The sequence below is a fragment of the Aulonocara sp. 'chitande type north' Nkhata Bay genome, linkage group LG8 (assembly GCF_057382095.1).
Source record: "Aulonocara sp. 'chitande type north' Nkhata Bay isolate Kocher_YH1m ecotype deep benthic linkage group LG8, A_spYH_male_GT1.1, whole genome shotgun sequence".
Classification (NCBI taxonomy): Eukaryota; Metazoa; Chordata; class Actinopteri; order Cichliformes; family Cichlidae; genus Aulonocara; species Aulonocara sp. 'chitande type north' Nkhata Bay.
In genome coordinates, this window is record NC_141351.1 from 14,382,966 (window position 1) to 14,407,022 (window position 24,057).

The window sequence follows — 24,057 nt, forward strand, 5'->3', positions numbered from 1 at the left end:
CATAAACAAAGTCAAAGGGTCTCGTTGTGGTTGTTTTGGTCTGTACCTGACCATTCCTGCCTCCATCTGCAACTATAAACATGAGGCAGATAAACTGAACATAGTTTGAATTCTTTTATTCTTGTTTTTCTCAACAAAGATAAAATGACAAAAAATGACAGTGGGGAGAAAATGAGAGAAACTTTTTGAACAACCAAAGTGATCAAGCACCAAACTCTGTGAGCTGTGTGTGAAAGCAATAAAGCAGAATAATTCATGTCGAAATTTTAAAGAGCACCTCTAAACACAGACAAACCTTTGTAGCAGAAATGCTTCCTTCCACATCTTAAATGTACAAATCAATTTTCTATTCAATTTCAGGATGTTCTGTCTATGCTGCATGGTTTTTTTTCTTTAAATATCCAACAGTGCACAATCCCTGTAAAGTCAGGATTCACATGCTGCATTTAAAGTGTTTTGGGGAACCTTTGCTGATTCGTCCCCACAGCTGGCTTGAAAATATGCAAACAGAAACTGAACGCCCTTGGTCCTTTATGGCAACATCGTGGTGGGGGGACAGACAGATCTGATATAACAAGATCAATGCTCTGCAGCACCTTTCCTCAGTTTTGCTGGTGTATTTAACAGATATGATGCATAAGAAGTAATAACTAATAGCACAAGATGCCCACAGTTTTCTCTTCCTTCACATTTAACCTGACCTGGTAAGACTGTCACAACACCTCAAACTGACCATTGTGCATATTTTTGCTTGAGGCCGACATGTAAATTGCTGTCAGATTAACATAATGAGCTTGTCTGAAGGGACTTATATCTCACCAGCACACACGTTATATCGGAAATCCTAAAACGATAACCTTGAATTGAAACGAGTCCACCGTTGTCCTGTAGTTCAGTGTAGCAAGTGGAAAGTGCTTTGCTCTGTTCCCTTTTCAAACGGCCCCCAGTGAGAAACACCCGATTAAAATCTCTTTTCATTTGAGCAAATCGCTTCATGAAGCTAAATAAAGGCAAAGACAGTTCAGCTGCGAGAAGGGAACGGGTATTATTAGGTTGGTTTCATTGCAGTGCAGACCGAATTATAGTAACAGTCACCTTAATTGACTCAGACCGTCCTCTTTTTCTCCTCTTTTCTGCAGGAAAGGCAACAGAGAGAATGGCTTCCTGACACAGGTGTGTGAGAGAGATCATACAAATCCCTTTATGGGGTTGAATTTTTATTGCTTCACTAATTTTTCACTATTCTTTTTTGCTATTATTTTTAAGGTATGTGCATGTGCCACATTTATTTTGTAGTAAAACTCCAATGATCAGTTGTTTCATCCACAGAATATCAACTATTCTTATGATGGATTTTTTGTGTTCGTTATTGTTCATATATTTTGCTTGTAGCATTTTAAATACAAACATTTTTGCTTTTCCTTGTCTTCTGAGGATACATTAAATATAACTTGGTTCACTGGACATTGCAAAGCAGTTGGAGACGATGCCTTTTGAATACAGATTGCATTTTTTAATTGTTTTCAGACATTTTATTGACCATACAATATCAATTATCTGAGGGGAAAATTGGCAATGGAAGACATTAATTGCTATATATTTTAATCTGCAGGATCTTTTAATGGTTTAAGTTCAACTTAAAACATTAAAAGATCCTGCAGATTTGTCCTAAATAAACAGTTTCATAAATAATTTTAGGTGGAGAAACTGTTCGCTGTTTACTGCTCAATTCACAGCAGCTCAAACAAAATGAGGTCAGATGCTGTGGGGTTCATTTAAGTCGTTCAAACATGGCAGGTGTGAAATCAGCCTGTGCCCCTTGTGAAAAATCGAGAGGGCCTCTACCCGGAGGGACTGATGAGTGACTCTCATCTTATCCATCAATTAGTGGATGAGATGGTTGTGACAAAACGACAAACCACATCTAATAGTGCACCACAAACAAGCCTCTTGTTCACGTTTTAAAATAGTTGATTTATCTTTACAGGAAAAGCACAAAACATTTACCAATAATGACTCAGCATTCATCATCTGTCATAGTAAACAATATCAAAGTTAAATGTATCTTTAATCTGCAAATCCCAAAAATTCTACACTGTGCAAAACTATCCACTGGGCCAAATTTGAATCCTTCATAAGTTTTGGCCAGACAGACATCCCTGTTTGATAATCCAACAAAGCAACCACTTCACCAGATACACGTTGTGTAGTTAAACCGTAGCAAGTAAGATGATGTTGAATGAATGAATTGAGTTGCAGTTCTTCAGTGTTAGCAGGACGGTGAACATTAGGCAACATTAGTCAGAAGAAAGAGAGCTCAGAATCAAATCTGAATCCAAAAAAAAAAAAAAAAAAAATCAACGATAACTGAACGCCCTGCTGACATTAAGTCCATTTCCCCCTGATAGCTGCTTGGCCAGTTGGGCTTTTTTAGGCCTCAGTCACAAATGCATACTATGACTGGCGATATCCTGGCAACCTCTGGTTGTCTGGAAAAAGTGTCACATAAACTGGAATATTTGTCTTCACAGTAAAAGTTGTGCCTTCCCATTGTAACCAACATGCCCAACTTTTTCAAAGTTGCAACTTTTACTTTGAAAGTTGGCAGTTTCTGTTGCTGGTTTGCATCGTACTCTTCACACTTTCACTGCCACCTTGTGAGTTGTTTGCAAGTGTTTCTTTCCATCAGAAAACATAGCAAACAACTGCAAGGTTTTTAGCTTAGCACCTTTTTTGTGACCAATATCACCCAGCAACTTCCAAAAATGATTTGCAGGCCAGTCCTGGAATAAACACTTTTACGGATGATCACTAACCAGTCTCTAGGTCTGTGAGACTGGGGCCTTTAATAAAACTGACTTTGCTAGTAATGAAAATTGCTAGATAAGATGCTTGATACCTAGCTTAGCAGCAAGCTGGCTAACCTTAGTTTATGTTCTTGCTGCAGTTGTCCCTCAAAAAGATATACCTAAAGTCACAACATTTCATTGTTTATTGTCCTTATGTGCAGCCTGTGTGTTCTGAACCAGTCATTTGTTGACAATAATGATTAGTGCACTCAGTTTTTAAGCTAATATTACACAGTGTTGTTCAACTCTGGGAGCAGAAGACAAACACTGAGGAAAGGCACTTGTCCCAAGTCCTTATCATACAAGTCACGTCAGAGGCTGTTAAGCAACCAAGTTGGAGGTTTAACTGATTCCTGAGTGAATCAGGAAATAATAGTTTGTTTCTGGACACTGGAAAGTAAAGAAAAAGAAACTACAGAAAATAGAAGAGGCCAAGAAATGTTTCATAATCACCTTTTGCACTGGATCAGTCACACACTCTTAAGTATGAATGATGACCTGCAGAGGCTATTATCTGATATAGAAAAAGTCAATACCGTTCTGATGGAACAATGGATATAATTTTTTTAAATTTAATATTCTGTATTAGACTGGTACAGTTAAATGTGTGTGACATGCCACCAGCCAGAACGAGTCTCATAAATCAACATATAAAAGCGTCATTTTATTGGCCAGTTGTTCATTAGAGGCTGAGTACTGATTGATCAAGCTGGTCAGCGCAGCAGAGTGACACAGGTGTTGGTGAGTGAAGGTGATTAATGGCCCTTCATCAAAACAGGTGTGGAGAAAATACTTGGAAATGGTGGGGAGCTCCACTGGAATAATAAATATATTTCTCAATGCAAAGCAGCTCATGGTTTGCAGATGTGAACATTAACCACAAAGCACCAAACAGAGCAACTTTTATGGAAAAGATGCTGATCATCAGAGTAGCTCAAAACCTCATAATTAGCAATGAACTGCAAAAGAAAGAAAACTATATCAAACTTATTATGCCAGGAGATGCAACAGTATCGTGTTAGCAGATACTTGTCAAAGAAAAACAATGCATAAGACTCACAAACTAAGCCGTGTCTTCTTTTCTGTTAGCCAGACGCACTACACTGGGAGATCTGATTGAAAGAAAATAATCACTGGAAATACAACAGCCTTGCAGTAAAAATGGATTAAAAAATGATTTTCTTTACTGTTTTTGTTTAACAGTTGGTGATCAAAGTGTAATAAATTTAAAAGAGTTTGTCGTGCAGGTGGAAGATATGAGATTTTCACTCAGTTTTTCATAGTTTTGCAGCGTCTACATGCTAATCCTAAGGGCGCTAAGGGCGAGCGTGGCTCAAGAGTTGGCAGTTCGTCCTGCAATCGGAAGGTTGCCGGTTCGAGCCCCAGCTTGGACAGCCTCGGTCGTTGTGTCCTTGGGCAAGAGACTTCACCTACTGGTGTTGGCCAGAGGGGCCGATGGTGCGATATGGCAGCCTTGCTTCTGTCAGTCTGCCCCAGGGCAGCTGTGGCTACAACTGCAGCTTGCCTCCACCAGTGTGTGAATGTGAGAGTGAATGAATAGTGGAATTGTACAGCGCTTTGAGGTTCTCGAAAAGCGCTATATAAATGCAATCCATTATTATCCTCTTTAATCAAAATTTTCAGTCACTTTCTCACAATTGTGAAATTACCCTTTTTAAAAAAAATAAATAAAAAAATAAAGCACATTTCAACCTGTCATTGAAAAACAAAAAAAACAACCTCAAGTGTAACTGAAACTGTTGATGGCTCTGTCCTATTTAGGTGCTCCAGTTCCAGGGCTGTGGTTTTCTGCATGATGTCCCACTGGCATGGCTTGCTGGGACCATTAAATGTAATAAAGTCATCATTCATTTCATTAGCCGAACCTGTGGCTTTCCTGCTATGACAAAGTTAGAATCTCTGTTGTGGTCTATTGCTGTGGAGACAACCTGTGTGAGCTGCATGAGCCCATTTTTGAAGCTAAACACTGAAATGCTGATGTATAAAAGTCTGAGCTAACTTTTAAACTGAAAAGGCTGGGCCCTTACAATTTACCATTCAAATACCTAGCTGGGTAGATATTTGCTTTTCAAATGTGAAATTTAGATATTCTGTAATGGCCTCAAAAAGGACATGTCAGTGTTTTCTTCGAGTCTTGAATCTTTCCTACCTGCACTGACAGCTTTTGCCAGTCGGCGGAGTCTTCTCTGATGAGTCTTCCCTCTGTAGTGGATCTGTGCCTGGGCACTGGAGTTCAGCTGTATGTTGCACACCTGACACACAGTGGCACTGCCGCTGCCCTGTCGCCGCTCCCGTTTGGCCTTGAGCCCAGCCCCCATCCTCCTCTCTTCTTCGTCTTCTTCGTCTTCTTCCTCCTCCTGTCCCTCATGGCTCTTCGGAGGAGGGCTGCTCTCCATCCAGTCACTGGTTTTTGGACGCTTCATATCTGGCAATAGAATAAAGATTTGAGGTAATTAATCAAAAGAGGTAATGACTTATATAAATTAGAAACAATTGTCTGAATGTGAAATGCTTAAATATTTTTCTTTTTATGTGTATGTTGTACAAGCCTCCACAGGGGGGCAACAGAGCAGCGTGACTTCATCAGAGGAGATGACTAGTGATCTTTTTCAGTTTTATGCAATTTTATGTGCATTGCTATTGTACTGGTTGATTCTTAAATGCACAAAGGGATTTTTCCAGCTTACAAAGGACACTTTTCACTTGGACTTATCTACATCCTTTGTACAATTTGTCAATATGAACAGATGCATGTGTTAAAAATCTTTGACATCGCATTAAAGGACTCAAAACACTCCGTAGATAAGTATCTTGTTCCAACATCTCTCTATTTATCAGATAATAAAAGCAGATTCCCAGGGGAAACACAAAGCGACATGCTGCTTTGTGAGAGCACGCAGCCCTAATACCTGTAATGGCTTAGCGATTATGACAGACTGACAGCATAAATCAAGCTGCAGCTAAACACAAGCCATGCTATGAATGTGGAAATGTCACCCAAAGCCTGAGTGAATTCTTTGTTTTGCCTCTGTTCATATGTTAATGGCATCAATTAAGCCCTCGTGATGTCAGGCATTTTATCCGCTGCCTTGCCTGAATCTACCCCACCCCCCAAGGCAGCTACCATTTGCAATAAAAATGGTAGCTGCCCCACTAAAAATTCAACTTGACAACATGAAAGTGGAATGGAAATGCGTTGAGTGGAAGTCATCAGTTTCCAACCAGCAACACGGACTTCAAAGCTGCAGCCCATCACCGCAATTATTTGAATAAAAGTGTGACAACGGGCTGGCACATGAGTAACTGGTGAAGACGGTGACTAGAATAAAGTGTCTCAAAACACGATTAAAACATAGAAAGCGTTACACTCAGTGCCATTACAATCGCTAAACGGCACGTACAGACTGATTTTAAAAAAGGGAACATGTAGAACAGGAATGCCGTGTGATTTCTGGCCAGGCTGTTAAAGTGTTTTATTTCTCCCTCCTCACAACAAAATATGCATTTATATGTATATTTTACACAGTTTGTTATGCAAAACTGTTCCAAACACTCTGACCCTCTGAAGTCAGTCTGAAGCTTGATTTAGACTTCTGAGGGAAATTTTCATCCTAACTGACATGGTAATCGGAAACAGCCCTATTCGTCATAGGGTTGATGAAGGACATACATATATATATATATATAAAAAACTATAGAATAAATCTATCTGCTCTTGTCTGCTGGTGTTGTAATGGAGAAATTAATCAGAGAAATGCTTCCTTTCTTCTTAATGTCTGCTTATATGATACAGTATCTACTTACAGTGACTATAACGTAGCCAAACAATTGTTTTGCTTTTGTTTATACAGCAGCAGCACTTTGCATTAGGTTAAGTGTATACCTCCCAACTCTGCAAATCTGGTGAAGGACTTAAGTTATTCCAAAAAAAGAGAGCATAACATATGAATATAAACTAAACAAAGATTATTTTTTAGTAAAAATGATGAACTATTCTGCTCTGAGTGCTGCTGGATAAGTGCTCAGACTCTTGTTTTCACCTTGAAAATCAGCACTGATATGACGACAATAGGAGTAATTAAAATAAGAGTCATCAGAGGATGCACCAGCTAACTCACTGTAAGGGCATTTTATTTACCAATACAGGAATTAAAAGGAAAGTAAAAGCACCAGAAGTCAGTTTACTACTTCTTTGAGCTCAACTAACCACAGCACTTGGATTACTTCCAAAAAAAGAAAAAGAAAAAAAAGATCATAGCATAAACAATACAGAGGTAATATTTTTTAATAATAAAGAACAAAAAAATTCATGCAAAAGAAAACATGATAATGATTATTCTTATTCTTGTTGGTTTCATATTTTAAGTGTTAAACTATGTATTTCAAAATAAGTCCTGGCTTTGCTGAATTGTCCAGTAATTGTGTTTTACTCTGGTTTTACTTTACTCGCCTGCAAAAGACAGAAGGACATTTCAAATTGAAAAAGGTATGTGCATAAATTAAAACAGAGGGACTGAGAACAACCCCTTCATAGCATTTTAGAGCAGTTTGAATAATAATTCACCAGTGTGCTGACAGGACCAGACTCCTGCCAAAAAGCAGCAGGCCAATCAGACCTCCTGCTGCTGCTTGATGGGCTAAAAAGCCATAAAATACAGAGATGCAAATAATGGACATAAAGATAAACAAAGAAAAAAGCTTGTTCTGGGAAAAAAAAACTAAAAACTAAAAAAACCCACCCTGCATAATTGGCACAGCCAAATATTTAAATTTCCCACTTTCAGTCCTTTAATTTTAGATCCAGAAATTTAGGTGGGGACTAAAATTGAACTGTGCAAAGTGAGACACTAGAATGACTCTTCCCCCCAAAAAGTGATTTATAAAATGGAAACTCTACATATAGATTTTATTTAATTATTCAGCTTTTTTAAATGTCTATTTGTTTATAACACTAAATGCATCACGTTAAAAATGTCATGATGTAGTACTTGTTTGCTTTCACCTAACCTCAGGTACATAGTTGCTGTTCTCTGCGTGTCTGAGGTACAATATGTCTCTACTGTTCTGAGTGCTGCTGGATAAGTGCTCAGATGTTAGTTTCACCTTGAAAGTCAGTACTGACATGACGACAATTGACGCGGTCAGTCCGGGGGAGGGCTGCACCAGCTAAGTCACTTTAATGGTTTTGTTTTGTCAAATACAGGAATTAAAAGCAAAACGCAAGCGCCAGAAGTCACTTTGCTACTTCTTTAGGCTGCTGAGCTAACCACAGCACATTTACAATGGTACACTTAGTGTCAGTAATGATAAATGAGTTGTCTAAAAACAAACAACATTTAAAGTGAACTCTAACATTTTTCATACTCCTTCCTAATATATACAAAAGGTCATACAAAAGATTCATAAATTACAGTCCCCTAGAGGGTCATTTACCAAAAAGCTGAATGGGAATGCTATTCAAACTGCTGGTTTAAAGTACTGACACATATTTATTCCAAGTCAAGCATGGCTCAGATGCTCATGTTTGCTAATGTCTAATAGTGTACACTGATGCCACTAGTCTGTGTTTTTACCCTCCAGGACCCTGGAACTACATTAGCAGTTCCTCTTACTCAACTTGATGTGGTCAGCTGGACTTAGCACCAACAGCCCCATTAAAACAAACAACTTTGAACAGGTTGCCTGCCGGCCAGCAGCTGCTGGTTCCTGCTGGCACTTGAGTTTGGGCTGCTCTGCCTGTCTGGCACCAGAGATGGCAGCTACAAACAGCCCAGTCTTCTACTGGGGACCAAATGGCTGAAGTGACCAGTGCTCCACAGCACAAGCTGTGGCACCTGCAGCTGAAAGTGGCAACCCAACATAAAAACTTTGAGCTGCTATTTACCATAAAATACTAATTTCTGGCGATGTGGTTAAGCCCCATCAAAGATGTAACTTGGAATGGGACAGTTGGGACAAAATCCCAGAGCATCAGATGACCCCTCATACAGAATGTACGTCTGATGTGTTACATTAAATCCTAGAAGTCCAGCTTTATTTTCCTTATGAACTGAGTGTTAAGTGCAAAAATTGGTGCAAGAAAAGGCACCTCTTGGAAAGTTGTGATTGAAAAAGGCATGTTTCCATACATTACTTGTACTTTCTGACGGTCAACAGTGCAACAGTTTATCAGAGAGTATCGGTAAATGAGCATTTTAAATTAGTTTTTAGCAAACATAGCAAGGAGAGAAAGGACAGCCACTTTGCCAAGTGCACGAAAGATGACGTAGTAGTAGTATGTGCAAGTTTTTGTAAAGTACTGAAACACTGTTACAGCTTCTATACTGTAAATATGACTACTGCCATATATATGTGTATGTGACACATCTAGAAGCTGGTCAGTTGGAAATGAGTGTTAGATGAAGAATTCTGTAAATTGTTCATTCAACAGTGTGGTTGGGTTTTTTGTTTTGTTTTTTATACAGTTTCATCCAGTCAATCTGTGAGCACCTGTGGTTAGCGGGCTCCTTTAACAAGGATTAATCTGTTTTGGGCTTGTGGTAGTTATGCTAGCTAAAGATGAAAACGAGTGTTTATAGCATAAGGTCAAATAAATATGTCTCTTCCCCCAACCTCTGACTGCAGTTATTGTCTGTAGTTCTGGTCAAAAGCTGGGATGATTATATTGGTATTGATTATTGTTATATGATATTATCTGTTCCACTTGTCTCTGTGTTACAGAGAGACAAAGACAGAATCTTAGATGGTAAACCCGAAATATCTGCCTCGGGTTCTGTCATAGAGTTGTTACACCTGTGGGCCTGATTAGATACATGTGGTAGCTATTATTACAACATCACGTATAAATGATTCATTCTACAATTGAATCACCTTTCACTCACTCTAAGTCCTTTATGATTCATGAAAGAACAAACAATTGGGACAACTGATTTAAAACCTATTTTATAGAAAGTTTACAAACTCAGCAGACTACTTTTACAAATTCTTATCTGATTAGTGAATTAATAAAGACTGTAATAGTTGGTCTTAGCATAGAAAACAGAATAGCGTCCCTTCAACAGGGATACGATTGTTGCATACATTTCTATGACATTACAACATTAATTAATGTCAGAGCACTAAACAACATTGCATCACATCACTTTCCATAATATTTACTCTAAAAATAATAAAAGACATTTATGATGTGCTATGATGTGATTTAGCAAAACTCCACTACTGCTAAAAGATTAAAACTTCTGAGCCAAATAAAACGTGTTGGATTTCCTGCCCTTTCATGATGGAGCTGTAAAAAGGATGCAAAGTTCACTGTCCTGTAGATGTTCATTTGGATCCACTACATAGATTATATGTATTATGTCTATTACTAAGTTATGTTGACATTTACTTAAAAATCCACACTATGGCTGAGACCCTGTGATTTAAGAACAGATTTAAATGAGTGGGAGGTGTGATGATAAAAGTCAACGTAACATTATAAATAGAAATCATAAAGAAATTTCTTTCCCATTCTGGCATAGCAATAAATAGCCATATTTATTAGGCTTCTTAACATATTTTTAAGCACTTGGACACTTGGGGCTGACTTTCCGGTAGTACTCTAGAAGCTACTGATAAGTCCCAGGGAGCCAATAGCATCATCTTAGAGTATCACTGTACCCTGAGAGGAGTTTAAGCACCCGAAACTTAGTCCTTTTATCTATGATCATAGTATCTGTTATCCTTTTAGCAGTGTAAACTATCTCCCCCAACAGCTCTTTACATACCAGCACTCATCAGCTTGCTTGGTTGTTGTTCCAGGATGAGGATTTAATAGAAGCCAAGAATACACACCGATCAGCCACACCATTAAAAACGAAATAATAAAACGGCTATCGGACCTGCCAGGGCGTGGATACAGGACCTCTGGGGGTGTCCTGTGGTGTCTGGCACCAGGATATTGGCAGCAGGTCCAGAGGGTTTCCAGTGGTCTCTGTGAAATGTGGGGTCAGATCTCATGGCTGCTTGGTCAGGTTGGAGTCTGGGAAGTTTGGAGGTCAGGTCAGTGGTTTGTGCACTTTGTTCCCTGAACAACTCCCAAGTACTTTTTGACGCATAGAAGGGAGCACCATCCTCATTGGCGGGAACACTGCATTATAATGAGATGTTCAACATTATCCATCTCACCTGTCAGTGGTTTTAATGTCATGGCTGATCATAAAAGCCATTTTATACTCTTAAGTTGATGCTAAATAGCTGCAAGCTGCAGTTTGAAGTTATTAGGACCTCAAATGTCCCTGAGGTTAAAAAAAAAAAAAAAAAGGGCCTTCATTTTTGTGTTCTAACCAATACTCTGAAAGAGGGAAATAAATGAAGTAACTGTTGGTAACCCAGGCTATTGTATTTTCTCTTAGCCTGTATTCTCCTGATTTTTAGCTCATTTTAGCTTTCTCAATACTGAGAGTTGTTTTTCCATTTATCATTCATCACCTGCTTCACCATCTGCGTCTTCATTTTTTTCAGATCCACAAACGTACATATACAGGCTCACATATATACATCCAAACTAATAATTGGTTACATGTCCCTTCTTGGTAGACACCATCAACTTTCTGGCACAATTATAGCTGAATATTAGACGACTGTTCTTGTCACAAGTTCATTTAAATCGGCTGGTTTTCTGGCAAGGACCAATAGTCCAGAGATTTCAAAAGGGCTGAGGTGAGGGCTTTGGCAAGGTCATTCCAGAAGCTTAATGGGCAATTTCTAAACATCTGTTCAAATAATGTTATGAAAGTACAAGTTATTTGGATGTGGCACCATTTTGCTAAGTTATGAAAGAGGACACAAACTGTCACCCTCAGATGAGAGGAACGTGGTTAGGATGTTCAGAAACAATCTAGGAACCACCAAAGCTCAAGATGGTCATAAACTGGAAACTGCAGGAACACCAGCATTACTGTTCACAGTAAAATGAGTTATACTTTGCCATGGACCAAGAGGACGCTGACCAATAAAAAAAAAAGCCTCTGCTCCAAAATCGACACCTTCAAGCTCAACCGAAATTTGCAGCTGCCCACATGGACAAGCCAAATACCTTTTGGATAAAGGTTTTATGGTCAGACGAGACAAACATTGAGATGCTGTTGCCACAATGGGATGAGGTATGTTTGAATGAGTAATGCTGAGGCTTTCAAACCTGAGAAGAGTGTGCCAGTTGTCAATCATGGTGGTGGTACCATCATGCTCTGAGGCTGTTTTGCTGCCAATGACACTGGTACACTGCACAAATCTGATGGAATAATGAAGGAGGAGGACCACCAATACATTCTTCACATTTACCTAAAATCAAAAGCTAAATGGTTAAAACTTGAACACAGCTGGGTGTTTCAACAGGACAATGGGTGACACATGGGTGTATATAAACCTCTGACCACAACAACTGCATCCTGAGTAAGCAGTTAAGAATATTAATGGATGAATGTTTTATTCGTTTGACCCTGACTTGATGTGGCCACCCGGAACAACTTTGCTTGGCTAACTTATTTAAATAAAGGATAAAAAACATAATCTCAAATATTAAATACTACATTGCTGTCATGCCTGACTGTTGTTAAAGAATTCCACCTAATGACTTCTGTCACCACTCAATCAATAGACCACATGTAAAAAATAGTTCCCCTGCATCCCTTTGTCTAACACTCATGCTTAGTGTCTTTGTTTTATGGCCTGAGACAGCTGCATGGAAATGACCTGTCAGGTTCATAAACTACTCCATCAAGGGACTCACTTGTAGCTGCAATGTAACGTTCTCCACATGGGTGCCTACATAAACGAGGGATCATTCATTTCAACCTGACATGTAAATGGCTCTTTACAAGTCCCTGCTTGAAGCTCTTATTTGTGACAAATCCAAAAGAGTGCTAAAAGTATACGTAAGACACAATTTTAGTATATTTGACTTATTTTTTATGGAAAATATAGTATAGTATCAGTGCTTCTGAAAGGTTAAAGGGGCTTTGTGGGGTGTTACACAGAGCCTAAAAGCTAACAGCAGCATTTGTACAAACTCCGGCCAGGTGGATCCCGAGCTGACAGACTGCTATAAAACTGGCAACCTGTTAAGCCTGTTTCCCTCAAGCTGCTCTCTCCGTCTGTATGATGTGCCGTTGTTTCACACCAGGGGTGAACATGTTTATTACTGAGCTCTGACAAATGAGGGCTTTTCAGTTAGCTTGCAGAGAACAATTTTTCATTTTGACTAATGTTTAATTTTTTTAAAAGAGTTCATCATCAGCATGTGTGTTATAACAGCGTGTTTTCCCAGTGTGTCACTGTATAGCGTGGCTATTCTCTCTATAAAGCTGCACTTAATTCCCTGCAATTATGCTGTATATCTATTACATTATAAAGGCTATGTGGTGATATGCTTTTATTCCTCGACTGTATCCTCCACATATCTGTCAATATACAGCTAAATCTATAATAATCACATAGAACTACAAGGTGGCATAGGAATATCTTCCAGGGAACTAAGTCCCCTATTTAGACTGGCCTTTAAACATTAAGACAGAACAAATGCAACACCCCTCCAGGCAGCTAATCCTCCTGAACTTCTGGGCACTCTTTTTAGTCTGCGATCAAGGAAACTTCTTGGAATAAGCAACCTAACCGAGATGTGTTGAGAGGTGGACAAAGGCCTTTAGCTATTTTACGCAAGGCAGCTGTGAATGGGATGTTTTGGTGCATGCATATGCTCTTTAAAAATGGCATTAAACCAGACACTGATGCCAAGATGCCTTCTCTCACTGCAGCACCTGTCACTGTTCCATTACATCAAAAGCAGACGTCAGCAGACGAAGCACTTGGCCTGCAATGGAAAAATTGGACCGTGGCGGAATATGATGTTTCTAATAATCACTACATACAATATATCTGATGAGAGAATCATTTTCAGGGGTGTGTACTGTACCCTGTGAAGCCTCCAGAGCTACACAGCTTTCACATAACTTACTTCTACCATCAGACACATTTTTTCAGTCCTGACACTCAGAATAAATATTAAGTAAATGAATAACAGAGGGACTACAATTACAGTTGTGTCGCTAGGCAACCATGCTCATCCTGTGTGAATATGACTTTGAACCATTTCCACACAAAGTGCAGGTCAATTATGCTGTAATTTGTGCTGAAAAGGCCAAAAAAAAAAAAAAAAAATTGGTAAAAACCCACATTCTGCAGAAAAGCACATGAAAAAGCATGAGCAACACAGTAAATTTTTCCAAGAGCTGGAGGTAGGAATGGGATTTTCATGAATCTGAATCCAGTTTGGAATTGGTATCAGCTGGACTGAATCAAGAGGTAATAATAAAATAAATAAGAATTAAAAACAAATGCAACCACAAACACTAAAGCGTTGGAAAGCAGCAGGATTTTCCTGTTGAATGTATTAAAATAAATTGGTAGAAATGTTCATGCAACATATGCTTAAATAGCATGGATAATGCAACATTGAGAGGCTGTCAATTATTTATTCTTGCAAACCACAGACACATCTATTATCAGAGGTCTGGTTTTTATTTGCTTAAAGAAATATGTAGTGATTTTATTTTGCTATGATAGCTCTAGTGAGCTACACTCACGGATGACTGAGCTACCATATCTTTGCATACCTTCCAGCAAACTGTAGCTTTGAGACTGAGGATGAAAGATTTAGAGAGGACTTTCTGAACGAGGAGTGAGAAACCAAATGTAACCCACACTCAGAATCCAGCTGGAGTCAGAGGGGAGCCGTTGATTGCATGCAATCTATTGATCACTGTGCTGAATCTGGATACATCAGATTACAAAACAACATTACCTCAGCTTTGGTACAATGGGGAAATTTTATGATTGGTCACCACTTTCAGCCAGTTTCCCCTTACATCTTACAACTCTGACACTGAAAGTCCATCTTCTGGTTCCAGTTTGTGCCCCAAAAGATAAAGAGAAAACTGAGATACTGAGTCAAAATAGTGGGATCAGTATTTTAATTCAGTGCTGTTGAAGTCTGTGGAAGGAAGCTGTCAACTGTTTTTTGTAAGCTGAACCTCAAAACCTAAACTCAAGAACCAGTGCAGTCTTTTCAGAATTGCATTTATATAATACTAACTGTTTAATAGAGGAATGAAACTGTTAACTGTATTGTGGTCCTTGTGTGGTAATTGCTTTGTACTATGGGCATTAAAGGTGCATTAAAGGACATGATGCTGAGGACCAGGATTTGCTTACTGTCTAGACAGACTAAAGGGAAGTTATCATGCTGATTTTCAGCTCTGTGTATTTTTTTGTAGGATTCTAATAGAGTACCTTTCAATGACTGATGGTTCAAACTGCTTATTTTACTTACATTGTCCCTTAGTTCACCTGCCTGAAGCGAGTAGTTTTAGCTCGATTACCCCTCCCTCTAAGTCAATATTTGTATTTATTTTTATATATTAAACCAATTCCCCAATCTAATCTTAACCAACTGATTTGAGACCAAGGTAGGGAGAGTAAGTTAAAAAAAAAAAAAGGTATTTTAAATTTTGTTTATGGTAAGTAGATGAAGACGAAGGATGAACTAACTGACCTCAGTATGATGGTAAAGTAAGGGATCTAATAAATTATAACTACTTGTAGTCAGTATATCAGTTTATGTCAAAGCTGAACCAATTACAAGTCAACTAACAAATTAGTTAAGGTTTGCGATTAGAATAAAAGTTAAAAAGGTTAATAAAATGATACATTTATCATAAAATATAACAAACCTTGACAGTGAGGTCTTTATTAAGAAAGGAGTCTAAAGATATACATGACTCACCTGGTAGACTCAAAGTTTAAATGCAGTGAAGTTACACAAACACACCACTGAAAAAACACAGTGGGCATCGCACACAAAGAAACACCAGCAAAGTGTACACACCATTTACCATATGTATGTATGTATGTATGCCATACAGACACAACTGTGTTGGCGTACATAATCCCAGAGCATGAGTGGTATGTGTCAGATCTCTGTGACAAGGTCATTTGCAAATGTTCCACTCATATAATGCAGTGATTCACTCTGTTAGGTAAGTGAGTGGGAGCTGTTAGTAGGATGCATATTTTTAGTCTCTACATTTCCCTTTAAACTCAGCTGGTACTGGGAACTTGGGACACTGATGATGAGCACGTGCATATTGCTGTACGCAACATTAAAACTGTAAAATATAATGTTCTACTGGGGACAACTATGATGTAATAAAACTGGAACGGATCTCTTATCACACTTCAACCAAAATGAAGCCATAAACTTTTTTTGTGTGGATAAAAATATAAATGTAGTATTTTGGTTGTAATATGAATTCGAAATTTAAATTTTTCCAAATTTTGGTTTCAGTTTAACTTACAGAAAAATGGTTACCTCATCATACCGTTTCCCTACTCTTGGCAGGAGATGACACGCAGTAAATTATAAGAACAGATTTAAACAGTATATATCATCTGAATAAAATCTGTTGACTTCAAAAATCATCATCAAACATTTAACTTATTATTTTTACAGGAAGATACTTACTTACTAAGACTCAGGTTAAGTGTAATTGACAGTGTTGTTCCCACCCAAATTTTGATGCAACACAAAATATTTTAGTGTACCGCATGTGAAGTCTGATTATTAACAAAATATACAAATGTTTCAAAGTTTTTTGGTTTCTAATCCTGACTGGGATCTTTCTATGTTTCTGTGTCTTCACATGTGTTGCCTGTGCATGTGGGTTCTCAGCTATGGTTCTCCCACAGTCCAAAGACATGAATTTTAGGTTAATGGGTGATTCTAAATTGGCCATAGATGTGAATGCTAATGCAACAGAACTGCGGTCTGTCCAACATAAGGTTGCACAAAAAAATAAATAAATAAATATTGGATACTTATTTAAAATTGAATTGATACCAACAGTGCTATCTTTGCCTCCACAGCTTCACACGGTACTGCTGCACATAGACAGGTACACTGCCCCTCCCCTCTCTGTTAAGCTGGGCATACACTGTGCGATTTTTGGCCCATTTTGAGGAGATTTTTCAGTTGTGCGACCGTTTTGGGGATCGGCCCAAGTTTCGCCTTAATCTATGTCGTGCATCGTGTAGTATACATGGGGTAATGAGAAGCGATTAACACTTCACGACCAGCTCCCAATCATCAATTGTATGGTCGCAAGAAAATCAAACCTGTTTGAAATCCTGTCAGCCGTCGTGAGGGTGTCAACGCAGCCTCTCACAAAGCGCACACTCAAACAGAAATGGAAGTAGAAAGATGGAGTAGCATGGAAGTGCAGCGTGTGATCTGGACACAAGCGATGGAGGCACAACTTGTAGAACTTTGGCAAGCTCGATGTGGCCTCACAAAATTATCAGTATAATAATTTTGTGAGGCCTGTATAGTGTGAGACCCTGGATCGTGACCTATGAACTTCTCACCCCTGAGATTCAATCGTACAGTTTGAGCAGGAGCTGAATAAGAAAATTGCACAGTGTATGCCCAGCTTTAGCTGAACACAGCCCCTCCCCTCACTGGCAGCTAAACACAGCCGCGCACCCACACTAGCAGCTGAACAGTAGAATAACAAACTTGCCCAAGTGTCTAAAGGACTGACACTCCACTCTTAACCCTTCTGCCATCCTTTAAAAAACTCACACCCATCACCCTAGGGACCATTCTCAGCCACGCCATAAAAAGACCATATATCCATATCTTATTCCACTTTAAATTAGCCAACCTTGTAAAACTACTTCTCCCTGAAATATTCATGTAAAGTTTTAATTATATTTTCGTTGTTTTAACCCTTCAAATCCCAGTGTTATTACATGAGCGCCCTGTGTTATAAGCCCCAAAAACCAAAAAACGAAACTAAATATTTCCACAAAAAACCAGTTGAAGTAATATGTGATTGTCATTATAAGTAGGCCTTTAGATGGACCAAAGATTGGCACCAACATACATTTTGACCTGCCATTATTTTTTTGCATTTTTTTTGCAATTTAAAAATTAAAACTTCAAGGCCCTGAGTCTTCATTGACATCCAAGAAAAGAAGAAAAAATAAAATCATATGATGATAATTTGGGGTTGAAAAATAGCATTTATAATGGAAGTCAATGGGCAGAAAATGGTCCCCAGGGTGATGGGTGTGGGGATTTCTGCTGCTCAGCCATTTTAGGCTGATTTAAGGAATTCACACTGGAATATTAACATTGACAGGTAAAAACTATCCTGTGGCAAGTTTGGTTATATTCCACTGAACACAGTGGAAATGGCAGCCATTTAACACATAGCAGTGGCACAAAAAGGTCCCAAGAAGGCAGGAAGGTTAAGAGCAATTATGAGCAGTCAGTAAAGCTCCCGTTTCAACATTTTAGTATTAAAAAGGTTATCATAAGCGTTGTAATCTGACTTGCACAAACATTATTATTAGTTATTTATATATTAGCAATTATCTGATAATCACATTAGCCATATGCTATTATTAACCCTTGTATGGTGTTCGGGTCTGTGAGACCCGTGTTCAGTTTTTTTCAAAAGAAAAATTAAACAATTAATTATTTTTTCACGTGTAAATGTGTTGTGTCTTTCCACTCACTCCACTTGATTATAACTGATTTATTTATAACATTTTATATAAAAGAAAAACGAGAAGCACATTAATTCATAAATGTGATCTAACAAAGGTAAAGGGAAAAAATTAACCATGTTTGCTGTTCATATGTCTTGTAATTGGGATGAAGTAAACATCTGTTGAGTAATTTAACATAAAATTGTTTGATAGTGTTAATTTGGAAAGCCAAAACTCTAGCGGGTCCACCAGACCCATGAACACTGGCTGAGTAACAAAAATACGAACACCACACAAGGGTTAAGGTAGTGGGCAGCAGGTAATAATGAAATCATAATGTCAGTGCAGAAGCTAAGCAGCATACACTGCCATCAGTCTTGCTCATCTGTTATGTTAGACAATGTTTAACAGTATGACATTTTTTCCCCTCACAGTCCCAGATTGAAACTGAGAGCAGTCTATCAGCACCATTTTCTGCTGCGATATCAAAATAACATTAACTACTTTTCTGGGTATCAATAGAGTGTGAAATAATAGTAATGGAATAAAGCCTGGACCAGCGTTTACACTGTCTGTTGCCCTGTGACAGCTGGTATAGGTGCTAGCCACTCCATGACCCTGAATTGGATAAGGGGAAGAAAACTGATGGATGGGTAAGTATTTATGAAGTATGAAGTATTAATGAATATAACAGCATCATTAGACGTAGTCAAACTATAAAGTCAGAGAGAATTAAATAGAAACAAATAAAAACACATGCTTCTCTAAGGCGGCTTTGCCAGATTCCCAACAAATGTACGTGTTTGGCATCGATCTTGTTCACACCTCACAGCAAGGACCACACACACATACACATGCGCCCACATGCTACTGTCTGTGGTGCGAGATTAGGTTCAGTGTTAAACAAAGAGGCAGAGCAGGTTTCTGACATGCCAGCTCTTTAATTAGACCACTGGTATCTGAGGATATACTCACTCACTCACACACACACACACACACACACGCACGCACACACACACACGCACACACACACACGCACACAGACACACAAACTTGCACTCAGCCATAATTTTAGAGGACATTACACTGACTTACAGAAGGTTCACCAAAAACCAATCCAAAATGCATCTTTTACCTTATTCTAACCTTTGTTGCAAGTCTGCACAAAAACTTAATGATTGATGACGACTTCCTTCAAGGAAGGTGGGTCCCCACAGTGTAAATATAAATGTATTTATGTCCCCACAAGATAAGAATTATACACACACACACACACACGTTATGTGTTAAATGTAATCAGAGTTGTCTGTCTAGTGTTTCTCACAGTGAAACACTGCCACGAAGAGATATGAGCCAATCAGCTGTCACCTTCACTGATGTATTCAGAGGCTCCAAGTGACTAGACAGCCCGGCATGCCATCTCTTTATCCAAGTATTGCACCGCATTTGAAGACATGGCCAATTCAACTAACTATCTAAATCTTATGAATTTAAGATTTAACACATCTTAAATTCATAAGATGGTCAACAACAAAAATGTATAAACTTTAAAGCATTATCATCCACATACTGTAGTATATTAAATTTCATCTCAGCATAGCACACTGTTACGGGTTTAATAACAAAGCCAACAGATCAGGAGATATTCCTTCATGGAGAATTTAAAACACATGAGCTTTTTCCTTTAAAAAAAACAAAACAAAACAAAACATGATTTTATATAAACAGAAGTAATGCTGGGCAGAAAATGTTGAAAATTGTGCTTCATTTATTTTTATCAACAAAATTTTATCCCAGGCCTTGTTGCAGGGTTTGCTGTGTGTGGGTGTACTTTGTGTTGTGGTTACCTGTCTATACAGGAAATTGTAGGAAATGCAAAAGACCGGCCAGTGTTCTCCAGAGCCATTTAAATCGTACCTTTGCTTCATCTCTTTGTCACAGCATCCCCATTTGTTTTTGTTTTTTAGTTATCATAATTTGTTTCTGACATACCCTTGCCAACTCATCAATGCACCCCTTTACACCACTGATACAGACTTACAAAAATAATGTAATAAATATTTGGTAATGTGTATTGAGTTGGTGGCGTGATTCTGTGATCACTGATCATTGGTCTTTGATCAATGGGGTTTGATCAGTGGTTGTTGATCAATGGTCATGACAATTTGCATATTAACCTCCTAGGACCTGGCGTCCAGCTATGTGGACATCACATTTTGGGTTATTTAGATGAGTGACAAAACATTTCTGCCACTGAAAACGCTACGTCCAGATGAACAACCCTTTGTGTGTGACTCTATTGTTTCTTGAAATCTACGAATCGGTCACATCATCCAGTATAGTGCAGTAGCATCTAGAGAACACTAAAAAAATGTTTAGATCTGGGGTCAGTACTTAATTTTCCACTGTTGAAATGTTCTCCTTGAGTGGACTCTGACTCATAAAATTTACTAAAATGTTTACGGTTAGTGAAAATAATGAGTCACTGATAAACTGGGGCATAAAGGACAGGGGTATAAAAAAAAAGCTTCAAAGCCTCGAGATTAATATTTTTATCATTTCCATTCTGGCATTTTGAAACTGGACAGGATGAGTTACATATGTATCTGACTGAGGAACACTGCACACCATATGGTATTGGTCGCCCCAAAGCATACCTTATTTTAAGCACTTTTCTTAAAAAAAAAAAAACATAACAAAACAAAACAAAAATACAAGATTTGAAACTAACAATCAACACCACAAAATCTTCAGGGAAATAGTTATTGGGTCACACATCAACTGAGCTGTGAGGTCATTTTCTATATCGTCACAATAGGAGCTGCCCACTGCTCGTTCTTAGAAAGCATTCAGATTTACAAAGAACATAATTGACTAGGCCTACAAAAGTAGAGTCGTCAGGTTTTCAGTCTCCTCTCCTAATTCAAAGTAACTCACAAGCTGTGGGAAATCCTTGATCTTGCAGCTCTCTTTAAAAAAAAATCTGTTTGGATTGAATATCTGCAATAGTCGCAGATATAGCAATGGTATCCACATTCTCTGTAAAAATGCTGCTGATATAAAAACCCTTGGATCTTTTGCACGGAGCTGTTGAAGACAAACCTTACAGGTTCCAGAGCATAACTGTGAAAAAAAGAAGAAAAGAAATAGCTGTAGTTGCTTGGAAATGTCTTTTTTTTTCCTTAGCTTTTTCTGTGCCGTAAGCCATTAAATTAAGATAATCTGGTATGGTTTTAGTATTGGATTACAAAGTGAAATTGTGGTTGTGGGTATGTGAGAAGTTATGCAATAGGTAATGTAATCAATCTCTACATTTACTGGTTACTTGTTCAGTCAGAAGGATGACACACATCCTCATCTGTAGCCAATTTAGCTTCTCAATCACCTAAATCGTGCATTATTTACCCACCAGAAAAATAAAAACACACTACTGCTGGACACTCAACATGCTCAGCCTAATCATATCACACTTCTGCCTGTTTTAACTTCCATACACGACGGATTTGATTGATGAGGTGTGGGCAACTGTCTATGCAGTGACATAGACACTATGTCAACACTTTACTAAAGAATCGTGCAAGCGAGCAGGTGTCCTTCTGTGACCTGTGAACTTTAGAAAAGTAGCTCACTGGAAAGCAAAGATCCTGTTCTCAGTATGGTAGAACAAGATTTGGAAGTCTGTTATTACTGACTTTTTGGTTATTTGATTTATAACATATCCATCATAAAAATGTAACTGTTAGAAGATTTTCTACATTATACATTATAACCAAATCTCTATAATACAATATAATCAAGTGAGCCTTATATTCTAACCAAGTATGCCTTATATTTTGTGTGTTCATATATTTTCACATAACCAAGCCTATTGTTGAAGAATTACCTAATCAAGTTTATTGTTAAAGGAAAACTGATGCATTCCTTACCTAAGTGTCTGAGATGTTTGACAGCATGATATAATGATGCATTCTTTTCCATAATGTCTGTGATGTCAGATAAAGCATGATATACTTCTGTATTTTTATCCCAGTGTGTGAAAGATCAGATAAGTTGATTTAATGTTTAACCTCTCGTCAACATCTGTTAAAAGAGGAAGTACTATGTAACCCATTTTTGCCTTATAAATAAAGCAAGCGAGCCTGTGCTCGGGGTGTGTGTCTTCTCAGAGAGACATTCACCCGTGCGCACGTTTTCTAATTACACTCTGAGTCGGTCTGCAGTTGTCTCATTTCTCTTACTTGTGTTTTGAACAAATGTCTACCCCTGACAGTAACTGTTTTAAACTTTAATAATTTTTGAATACTGCACTGTTTAAATTTTTAGCATTTTGCCAATTTTCTTAAATACGTTTACTTTGTGGGAGGGAAACAGAAGCAATGTAAATATAATCCACATCTTGGCACAAACTCTTAAAGATTTCCATAATCGGAGGGACCCAGTGCCCATGCCTATTACAACAAATCCCCGTCCTTGCACTTAATCTTCCTTCAGCCTTGACACATTCACACAAAGATCATTTGTTCTCTGTGCAAATACTGCTGAGGTAGGCCACAGCCAGGAATGACAAAATGTAATCTCTGTCGCCCAGGTGGAGTCTCTCAAACTGAAGTGCTTACCAGTACATGGCCAGGCAGTCAGTGTGTGTGTGTGTGTGCGCGTGTGTGTGTTTCCTGTAATACGGAGAAACTGTGACGGGCCAGAGAACCCAATTAGCACAGAAAAATGTATTCTTTTCCATGTGCCCTACTATATTTCACAGTTACAGTGTTTTGTCCTCAAGGTAGTACACAAGTTTATTGTATCTTTCAATACATTTACTATTACGGTAACTTAAATGTAGACTCTACATCTTTCTTCCATCACCTACAAGATATCTGCAGATCTGCCCTTTGAACAGATCTACAGGTTATAGAGGGTGTGTCATAAAGATATGACAGTAGCTGTCTTAGGCCCCAGTCGCACGAGCCATGAGGCCAGTTGCCAACCACTTGGCAACCACTGGCCAAATGACCAGTAAAGAAACAACTGTGCCTTTTGCAGCATGTTGGTTTCAGCATTAAGGCATAAATTCTACTTTCAAGGCAAATATTTTACATTTCTGTCCAGCTTTTCAAGTGTCAACACTCAGCCAGTAGTTGGCAAGTGTTTGCAGATAAGTCAGGATCTTTCATGCAAACTCCAGGCAAGTGTGCCAATCTGCTAACAAACAAAGCAATGACAATGAGGGTTTTGGTGTAGTACCATCTTTGCAACTAATTGCACATCTCCAGGCATCAAAACTGGTTGGGTTTGCACATTCCTAGTGACCACAGGTTGCCATGCTGTCCCCAACTTGGGTCTAGGCCTGTGTGACCGAGGCCTAAGCTAAGTTGAGCTTGTAAAGGGAAAACAGATCAAGGTGTTCATTGAAAAAAAGACAGTGGAGAGGAATCAGCTGTGGGTACCACTGAGTTTTTCCTTTATTCCTCTCTCCTTTTAGTCTGTTCATCTTAGATTTTAGACAGAGTTAATGTCAACACCGGTAATACTTCCAGGAAACATAATTGATAGAGTGACGATGTGTTCCTGGCCAAATATGGATAAGAGAACAAATGGGATG

At 38.5% G+C, this 24,057-nt stretch overlaps 1 protein-coding gene across 1 annotated transcript in view; it reads right to left on the minus strand.

Annotated features, from left to right (window-relative positions):
* Nucleotides 1-24,057, minus strand: part of LOC147323402 (zinc finger protein 385B-like) — an 88,313-nt gene that overhangs the window by 42,630 nt on the left and 21,626 nt on the right. Inside the window, exon 2 of the mRNA XM_086303732.1 lies at nt 5,020-5,295. Within this exon, the coding sequence (XP_086159858.1) occupies nt 5,020-5,295 (276 nt within the window). The remainder of the gene's footprint in view (nt 1-5,019; nt 5,296-24,057) is intronic.